The 10790-nt window shown below is 40.1% G+C and overlaps 1 protein-coding gene across 2 annotated transcripts in view; it reads left to right on the forward strand.

Moving 5' to 3' along the window:
• Positions 1-10790, forward strand: part of OSBPL1A (oxysterol binding protein like 1A) — an 86525-nt gene that overhangs the window by 32056 nt on the left and 43679 nt on the right. For both annotated transcript variants that reach the window (XM_018565687.1, XM_018565686.1), the window contains exon 14: positions 2706-2812. In XM_018565687.1, coding sequence (XP_018421189.1) covers positions 2706-2812 — 107 coding nt within the window. The remainder of the gene's footprint in view (positions 1-2705; positions 2813-10790) is intronic.

Consider the following 10790-nt stretch of genomic DNA (forward strand, 5'->3'; position numbering starts at 1 on the left):
CCCAGGAATGGCCCGAAATTTAGCTGGTGGCCGTGTGCCCCATGAAAAGGCATGTTCGGGTAACGAAAACTATTATTTGCACAGTTGACAGATTTTTCATGTTTGACTATACCGGATACAAGCAAAGCTTTGTGGCTTTTGGACCTCAGTAGAGAAGTCAAGAAACCTTAGACCCATTAATCTGTAGGTCGACCATTTCTCTCACTTTTTTAAGGATTTTTAATTCTCTGAATTCCTAATTCGACAGTTTATCAGGTGTCTCAGAAAAACATCTTAGGATCGGCGCCAGAATTGTGTGTGGGGGGGGGGGGGGGCCACTTACATGAAAGTTCAGGTCACACCCCAGTTTATAACTAATCTAATCAGAATGCAGTTAAATAATGACATAGGTGCACAGAGAACACACAAATTCCATGCAGATGGTGTCTGTTTTGTGAACTACATGCAGAGGTTTAACAGCAGTACTCGTTTTTTTTTTAGTACTTGAGATTTGGATATGTAGCCCAGTAACACCAAAGTGTTATTTCTTAAAACATTATTAGTAGTGCAGAACTACTTAAATATTATAATGTGATTTTTTTAAATATATTTTACCTCTGCTCAGTCTTAAGTCTTAGAAACTTGAAGCAACCCCAGGCATACACATGGCCTAACTCTGCAGCAAAGAACTGGTTTAAGCAGCCTCTGGCTTTCCAGATGTGTTTAAAACTAGCAAAGCGTGCTGAGACTATTAGCACAGTTAGACAGCCTAGGTTGCCCATAACATACTTTTGTCTCAGTCATTGCATGAATGTCTCTTTTCAAAGCTGTCTTTGCAGCAGGCACAGCATTTCCAACACATTGTCATATACCTCTCACTATTTGAAGATGATAATTGGATCTAGAGGCATCATTTTAAGGTAAATACTTAAAGCAGCATTAAAATGGCGGAAACAATGTGAGGGTTTAATGTTGCTTTAAACTGCTGTGAAAAATAAAGGCTAGACCTCCATTTTATGTTTTTATGCTCTGAATTTTAATGTCAGTCAGTATGATTTAGGATGTAAGTTTAATATCCTGTAGTCAGCCAGAATTCACATAAAATCACACTGAATTCATATTAGATGGCTCTTGATTGGCTGTTATAGATACCTCATACAGTTTGTAATGTCGGTCAGAAACTGAGCTATTAAAGTGACATTAAACCCTCAGATTTTTTAACATAAACCAATACCGTAATGTGTGCCTTACTGTAGCTAATAAAATATTTGATAAAAAAAACAAAAAAAACATACTCTGTAATTAGAGTGGACTAATGGGACATTGTTTTTGAGTAAATTTTACAAGAGGTAATAATCTGAATACACATTTTGGCTTTACAATTGCCAACATAATACATTCATTAAACATGCTTTTTATGTTATTGTACATTGTGTATAATTTTAATCATTCATTGCATTGTAATATTACCACACACAGCTCCAAGTAATTCTGAGATTTAGAAATACAAAATTGTGCTTTAAGAGATTTGACATTTTAGAATATTTCCTGCAATTTAAGACAATGGATTACTACATTATAACCTTTTACTAGGGGTGTGTACAAAAGCAGTTTGTGTACAAATTATCAATAGAATTTAATACCAGAGGAATGTTTGTGTTGTTTTTTTTTAGAAGTCGACTTGCTGTTTAAACAGATAACCATATGCATTGTGCTTTTTGTTGTGTTTGTGCAACAATTTATAGAGTTGAGATGAACTGCTGGTCATTTTGGGGCACGAATACTGAGAGAGACTTGTACAGCTTGGCTGAAAAGTAGCTTTACGAGGTTGTGAATTGATGACCTCAATCTCTAAGCAGAGAAATCTATCCTAATCCTCTAAGGATAAACCTGTTATTTGATTAACTTACAAAAGTACTTGGCTTCTTGGATCTGTTTTAACAGAATGCTGGTGTTGAAATATATGCATTGGGAAAGTAAGGGGCCTATTTATAAAGGTTAACAAGATAATATTTTTGGGGGCAGCCATTCACTTTATTAAAAATGTTGCCAGACCTTTTTTGACAGTTTAAAAAAGACAAATGAGAAATTGGAATGTTTAAGGGCCCATTCATGTCTAATGCACATGGTAAAGTGCTGTACCGCAGCACCCTGCAATGCAAAGTGTATGTGCATTGCACCCCAATGCACATACACAACACACCTCCTGCAGTTCAGGACATCGCACAATGTGGGTTTGACTCCACTAAAACAAGCACTGCAGACATATTACACGAGTTTGGACTCTTGGCTCCGGAATAGGGCAATAGTGAAGGGTAGGTTTCAGTGGGTTGGGGGTTGTTCTTTCAAAAGAAACCTTTTCACTTTGTCTATCAGGAGAATACACTTTACTAAATGTGCTTTGGTTAGGGAGGTGTTGGAATACATTTTTGCATAGTAGGTAATTTGAGCATGGTATATAATCTGTAATGAAGTGTGATGTTCCGTTGCAGTGTATATATGAGCTTTTGTTGTTTTAAAATCTTGATATTCAAAGAATTTGTAACAATAGGTAATTCAAATTAACTTCCAAATGATTTATGCTTCCTAGTTTCTACATTTGTGTTGTTTGTTATGATGTTAAGGATTTATGTCCTCTTTGCTGGAATGTTTTCTTTCCATCTTTTTTTCTACCCATGCCAGTCTCTTAGTAATCCTACAGTATATGTATGCCGGCTGTTTTCTAGATGTTGACCCCGATGTTCTGCAGCAAGTCAAGAAAGTATCTGATGCATCCCAGGAAACATGCACAGCTTTGACCAACTGTCTTCATCTCTTTACCAAACATGATACGGTTTGTAAGATTCCTGGAAAGTGTATGTTCACTGTATGTTCACTGTATGTTCACTGTATGTTCACTGTATGTTCACTGTATGTTCACTGTATGTTTTGTCTAACAGTCCTCCTGGAAAACTTTTGGGTCATGGCTACTAGCAAAGTCTGAAAGCCAAGTGGTTGAAAATAACTTTGCAGTTTGCTTGATTTATTAATGTAACAGGTGTTTGAGCAGATGAGCTGTGTGTTCACCATTGGCATTTTTGTTTAAAAACCTACATTTTCAGTGGTATGTACAATATTTTGTATGAATGGTGAACTGAAAGGTAGTCGACTGTTTTTGCTGAATCACAAACCTCTCCCTATTCTGTGCACAGAGTAGCCCTATTCATCTGTTAAGGACTGGCAAGTGTTATTAGTTCAGTATTAACTGATTCGGGGTCCTACTTGGGGGTGGAACTATAGTTTGAGTATATATTTCTACCATTGTGGAACTTTACGCATAATATGTTGAAAGTGTGTATGCAGCTTTACATTTGTGTTGTTTATTAATATTAAAGAGACAACATGATGTTTAAAGTGAAAAGTCAACTTAAGCTTAAAAATACTGTGCAGAAAGTTAGGCTTAGCATTTATTCTAGTTCACACAGTCCTAATAAACTTGGATAAACTTGGTGTCTGGGAAGTGGTGTGTAAACTTGGATAAACTTGGTGTGTTGGGAAGACTCGCCTATTGCTTAAAGCAGAATTCTGGGCAAAAATGTTATTATCCCTTGCAGTGGGGCTAAAGTAGAACTATGGGGTCAGTGCTTTTCCCCATAGTTCTCCTAACAAGCGTCCTCCCGTGACCCAAAGCTTAGTATATCGAGCATTACTGTCGAGATCCACACAGCTGTGTGATTGACAGCTGGCTCTGCCTATCTAGAGGCAGAGCCAGCTGTACCCTCCCCCGTCCATTCCGCCAGTCAGCGCTGGAGGATCGGAGAGGGCAATCCCTGCAGAGAGCCATGAGTGACAGTCACGGCTCTCTGCAGGGACATGATCGAGAAGTGAGCGAGCGGCGCTATGCGTTTGCTCACTTCCCGACCTATTGAGCCGACGTGTGACAGTTTTATTGTCCCACGTCGGCTGCAACTATGAGGTTCAGTGAAAATCACTCACCTGATAGTTCTCCTTTTTAATTGCTCGTTTTTGTCTAGGTTAAAGAAAAACTGTTATACTCACCCGATCCTTAGAGCCAGCCAGCTGTCGCGGAGCTCCCTCCTGCCTGTCTCCTCCTCCAGTGCAGTGATGGTTTGTCTCTCTGCGTCCTCATATCATATCCTATACAGTGTGTATAGAACGCAATGACTTTGGGACCTTGGACTGGTGCAGCGGTGGACTGGTCTAAGATCTGTCTTTCACTGAGGTTCAAGTGAGTATAACTTTTTTTTTTTTACCTAGACAAAAATGAGCAGCTAACCCTTGAGGGGGGGAGGCTAGCCCCACTGCAAGGGTTAATACAAGTTTTGATTTAAAGGGCAAGTTCATATTTACATCACCTTCCCATATAAAGGTACCTATGCATTTCAGCTTCTGTCGTGCATAACAAAAACAAACAAGAAGAAAACAGTCCTCAGGTTTTAAAAAGATGCTGAATTTCCAAGGCATACCTGTAGCCGTGCATGGCCTCTCTAGCCTGCCTTTAAAATTTCTAGAGTGGGTGAACTCCTACACAAGCACAGTGGGGGGAATTCATAAAAACTTGGACAGACAGAATCTGCAGGATTTGCCCATAGCAACCAATTAGCTTCCAGTATCTTTTTATTTTGTTCATTGAAGCTTTGAAAATGAAACCGATAAGTGAGTTGGTTGCCATAGGCAACTGCTCCAGATGCTGTCTGCTCCAGTATTTTATGAATTCCCCCCACTGTGCGCTTTCCCCCTCTGTCGCAGAACATTGAGCTCAGTCGTTGCTGCGATTGGGAGGTAGAGAGTGCACCAACGGGGGGTCTAGAATTCTGTTCAGACACCCTGCCGGACAGTATAGGCTCTTGATGTTCACTGTATGTTCACTGTATGTTCACTGTATGTTCACTGTATGTTCACTGTATGTTCACTGTATGTTTTGTCTAACAGTCCTCCTGGAAAACTTTTGGGTCATGGCTACTAGCAAAGTCTGAAAGCCAAGTGGTTGAAAATAACTTTGCAGTTTGCTTGATTTATTAATGTAACAGGTGTTTGAGCAGATGAGCTGTGTGTTCACCATTGGCATTTTTGTTTAAAAACCTACATTTTCAGTGGTATGTACAATATTTTGTATGAATGGTGAACTGAAAGGTAGTCGACTGTTTTTGCTGAATCACAAACCTCTCCCTATTCTATTGTCTAACAGTCCTCCTGGAAAACTTTTGGGTCATGGCTACTAGCAAAGTCTGAAAGCCAAGTGGTTGAAAATAACTTTGCAGTTTGCTTGATTTATTAATGTAACAGGTGTTTGAGCAGATGAGCTGTGTGTTCACCATTGGCATTTTTGTTTAAAAACCTACATTTTCAGTGGTATGTACAATATTTTGTATGAATGGTGAACTGAAAGGTAGTCGACTGTTTTTGCTGAATCACAAACCTCTCCCTATTCTGTGCACAGAGTAGCCCTATTCATCTGTTAAGGACTGGCAAGTGTTATTAGTTCAGTATTAACTGATTCGGGGTCCTACTTGGGGGTGGAACTATAGTTTGAGTATATATTTCTACCATTGTGGAACTTTACGCATAATATGTTGAAAGTGTGTATGCAGCTTTACATTTGTGTTGTTTATTAATATTAAAGAGACAACATGATGTTTAAAGTGAAAAGTCAACTTAAGCTTAAAAATACTGTGCAGAAAGTTAGGCTTAGCATTTATTCTAGTTCACACAGTCCTAATAAACTTGGATAAACTTGGTGTCTGGGAAGTGGTGTGTAAACTTGGATAAACTTGGTGTGTTGGGAAGACTCGCCTATTGCTTAAAGCAGAATTCTGGGCAAAAATGTTATTATCCCTTGCAGTGGGGCTAAAGTAGAACTATGGGGTCAGTGCTTTTCCCCATAGTTCTCCTAACAAGCGTCCTCCCGTGACCCAAAGCTTAGTATATCGAGCATTACTGTCGAGATCCACACAGCTGTGTGATTGACAGCTGGCTCTGCCTATCTAGAGGCAGAGCCAGCTGTACCCTCCCCCGTCCATTCCGCCAGTCAGCGCTGGAGGATCGGAGAGGGCAATCCCTGCAGAGAGCCATGAGTGACAGTCACGGCTCTCTGCAGGGACATGATCGAGAAGTGAGCGAGCGGCGCTATGCGTTTGCTCACTTCCCGACCTATTGAGCCGACGTGTGACAGTTTTATTGTCCCACGTCGGCTGCAACTATGAGGTTCAGTGAAAATCACTCACCTGATAGTTCTCCTTTTTAATTGCTCGTTTTTGTCTAGGTTAAAGAAAAACTGTTATACTCACCCGATCCTTAGAGCCAGCCAGCTGTCGCGGAGCTCCCTCCTGCCTGTCTCCTCCTCCAGTGCAGTGATGGTTTGTCTCTCTGCGTCCTCATATCATATCCTATACAGTGTGTATAGAACGCAATGACTTTGGGACCTTGGACTGGTGCAGCGGTGGACTGGTCTAAGATCTGTCTTTCACTGAGGTTCAAGTGAGTATAACTTTTTTTTTTTTACCTAGACAAAAATGAGCAGCTAACCCTTGAGGGGGGGAGGCTAGCCCCACTGCAAGGGTTAATACAAGTTTTGATTTAAAGGGCAAGTTCATATTTACATCACCTTCCCATATAAAGGTACCTATGCATTTCAGCTTCTGTCGTGCATAACAAAAACAAACAAGAAGAAAACAGTCCTCAGGTTTTAAAAAGATGCTGAATTTCCAAGGCATACCTGTAGCCGTGCATGGCCTCTCTAGCCTGCCTTTAAAATTTCTAGAGTGGGTGAACTCCTACACAAGCACAGTGGGGGGAATTCATAAAAACTTGGACAGACAGAATCTGCAGGATTTGCCCATAGCAACCAATTAGCTTCCAGTATCTTTTTATTTTGTTCATTGAAGCTTTGAAAATGAAACCGATAAGTGAGTTGGTTGCCATAGGCAACTGCTCCAGATGCTGTCTGCTCCAGTATTTTATGAATTCCCCCCACTGTGCGCTTTCCCCCTCTGTCGCAGAACATTGAGCTCAGTCGTTGCTGCGATTGGGAGGTAGAGAGTGCACCAACGGGGGGTCTAGAATTCTGTTCAGACACCCTGCCGGACAGTATAGGCTCTTGGCTAAAGAAAATGTATTTCAGCAGTGATTTACCTACTCGAGTGGAGCGCAACTGAAATAACATAATATATTTTATGTCTTAAATGAAGATCAGATCACATTTTATGATTCACAAGAAGCGAAGACAATCCCTGTAGACTTAATCACTATTATTTATTAAATTGTTTTACAACTCTTTGAAGCTGTTTCTCAAATGGCTTTAATAAAAGCCCCACAGCAGGGCATTCTGGCACATGTAGTTCAGGAACAATTGCAGAAGCACATGATATACCGTATTACTCCATGCAGGTTGTTACCGTACCTGGGGAACATTGCAATTAAGTGTATGGTTTGTTATTTTTGGTCACTTTAACTAACGTAATATTTCTGCCCTGGGTTTGTATTTTCTACAGCACAGTGTACTCCATTATAGCAGTGCGCACAGCCAGCATGCGAGTAACACACAGGGAATAAACACAATGGCCAATTAGAGAAGAAAGTCTGAGCCAATAGAAGTTATGCAGTGTGGCCAATAGCAGATTTGCTTACATGCTAAGATTTGCTGGCAGGGGAGAACATTGTGGTACCTTCTCATGCAGCAGCTTGTGCTGTGTGCAAGGGATTTTTATGCTGAGGTGAGGATTAGGGAGGGAGCTAGCCAGCCCACAGATAACGGTGTTTGTGATTCTGCCTGAGGGAACTGTACAGGAGGGGAAATTGAGAAGAAAAAGTGAAACATCCCATCACAAAGGTACAGTACAAGCATCAACGTCTCCTGTAATGATGTGTGCCTACTTAATGGTTGAGAGGTTTTATGTGTTGTGCTGAGCTGTGCAAAGATGCTAGCAATGTATTGCTGTGGACTGCTGTATTGCTGCAGTTTATCTAGTGGAAGAAAAATAGTATAGCTATGCTGTGTATTGACTGGAGATGCAGCTAAAGTTCAAAACCCAGTACAGTCCTGCTGTTCATGCTTTTATTTTACATTTGTCAAAACTGTGTCCTGAAAAAAAAAAAAAGTAGTGACGTCATCTCTCTTATTGTTCTAAAACTGAAATCTAGTTTTGTAGCTAGTTTGCTCTCCAGTTTTATGGATGCTGTACAGTGGTAATATTTAGCTCTTTTATAGCATGCTGCATTGGAATATCAGCTATACTGGCGGTTCAGTGTGTAGCATTGTAAAGGCTTTAGAGATGATCTCCCTGGATTAGCTCTGGTGAGTACACCCACTTTCCGCAGGCACATGTGATGGTTGTGCACTTCTGACCTTGCAGTGCTAGGCATTTAGCAGAACACACAAATGTATGTTTTATCATCTTTAGTATAGTAAGCAATAGATGTGAGAGTGAGGAGCAAACAAGAGTGAAACTGTCCACTAATAGCTTATGTGATCAAGGTAAAACTCGTTTCCTTTTTGGCAAGATACAGACTTGAGTATATAACTCAAGGAGTGATATTTCAAAGATGTTTATTGTGGACAAGTGCTTATTTTTCTACAATTTCTTAAAATTGTGTAAAATGTCTGTTACGTGTCTGTGTATTTAATACAATACATATAAATATTTTATTTATGTTGTTGTCATCCCAGTATTCTAACATTTTTGCCATGTTTTTTTACCCTTTGTTCTTGGAGCACACAGAGCAAGAATCTAGGAACAATTCTGTGTGCTAACCTTCACTGCACTGTGTGAAACACATTTCCAATGGAAAAAGCACACTAATACACATTGATTGATTTATAGTGCAGTACTTATTTCCGTTGCTTTTTTTTTTTTTTATGGTCAAATATGTTTTTATTAAATCTAACATAGAAATGCCAATGGTTTATTTTACCAGAAATATCAATTCATCTATTGGAGCTGATTAAAAAATCTGATTTGCAGTCAGTTTTTGGTGGTTTTATGTGACCAAGTTATCAAGGACAAAACAAATACATACAGTGTATCCTAAGCGTGGTCAGATTTTGTTCTAAAAATAATAGCAGGAGTAAAATACAAACAGAGCTTGTAGAAAAAAAGGCATTTCTTTTATTAGTATTTGGGAATAGTCATTAGAATATGATTCACCCCAATTCTGAGTGAAAAACTCCATCCACTCAGTAGTACATTTCTTTCTACATTGTATCTGAGTCTCTTGGGTAAACAGCTGTGCTATCCTGTCAGTACAATAGCCATTTTGTATAGCTGTGCTGTAGCAGGCAGTGGTATACGGGGACTTTTGTTGTCATACAGAACATTCTCATTGACAAGTGGGTGGAGGTCACAAGTAGGACTACTGAGGTATGCCATAATAATACATAAATGTAACCCAAGGCATTCCATGTTGTTGGCAAGATTAGTGTTTGTCCTCTTAACAGTTTGGCTAGATTCCAACGGCTTGGGAACTGGATATTGCATGATACAAGGATAGGAAGTTTGTAAGCATGGGTGGACAATTTATTAATTAATTCAGAAGCTAGATTATCCAGGCACAATTCCATTGTAAACAATAGAAAATAACAATTGTAAGTGTCCATAATATTTTAAAATGCTTTGGCTACCTTACTCTTGGAAAATGTTAAGCCCTGTGCAATATCCATTTTGGTAATCCTGATGTGCAAAGCCAAAAAAGCATAGCATTGACTATAAATCACCTCCTGAATACAGTACTACTGATACTGTCTCGATTCCAAAAATTTAACACAGAGATAAGACTCTCTGAATTAGCTTGGGCTTGAAACAACCATCACTTTTTAAAAATGTAAACAGAACTACACCCCCACTTCATCTTTTACAGCCAAGGAAGGTGGCATATTTGCCTCTATTTAGATTGCAGTTGCCATGGTGCTGCACATGTGATCAGCTATGACACCAGCCATTTGAGTGCTTTAAAGTTCGGTTGAGAGCTGTAAAAAGCACACTGGCAACCTTGACAGTTGCCATGCCATAAAAGTAACTGTCTTGGGAGACCATTCAATTGGTGGGTAAAGTTCCTCTTAAAACATACTTATCCTAATATGTTGACCTTGTGAATTAGGCCAATCTGCTATTTTCCTCTGTATTATTATTCACCTGTAGTTTGGACAAGAGTATTTGGACACAAATACAAATTACCTTTGCAGCTGTGTTTTTAATTGGGTTCCAGTTACTTTGGAGATGAAACCAAACTCCTGGTATGCATGAAATCACCAAAGCATGCAGTTTATGCATTCATTGATAGATCATTCAATGTATCTTAAATGTTGAGGCCACATTCGCATGGACGTGTTGCTCCATACAGTGTAAAAGGCAGGTTGTTGATGCGCCTAGAGCTGTGGGAAGTGTGCATGCGAAGCCAAGCTGCAAAGCACGGACATGCGCTTGCAGTGTAGGAGAGCAGCGTGGCTAGATGAAAGACTGCATGCTTCCGCGTAACAACTCAATGGACTTTGCATCCTGACGCGCTGGTTTATACACTCAACGTAGTCGCAGGAGCTGTGCGCCCTTGCACTCTGCTTCCTGCAGCTTCAAATTTTGACCGCTGCACACAGACATTGTATGGCCTCTGGGTGCTTCAACAGCTGGCCCTTTATGCTGTACAGAGCAACGCACCTGTGTGAATGAGGCCTAATAATGCAGATATTGATGTCTTGATATCCTCCTCCTGTAACCGCTGATTTACAGGATCCCCTTACAGGTAATTATTTTAGTACACTTGTCTCTCTTCTCTCCTCTCTCTCTTCTCTCCTCTCTCTCTTCCCCCAAACCCCCCCCCCC

The sequence above is a fragment of the Nanorana parkeri genome, unplaced genomic scaffold (assembly GCF_000935625.1).
Source record: "Nanorana parkeri isolate BGI_ZX_2015 unplaced genomic scaffold, ASM93562v1 scaffold873, whole genome shotgun sequence".
NCBI classification, from domain to species: Eukaryota; Metazoa; Chordata; class Amphibia; order Anura; family Dicroglossidae; genus Nanorana; species Nanorana parkeri.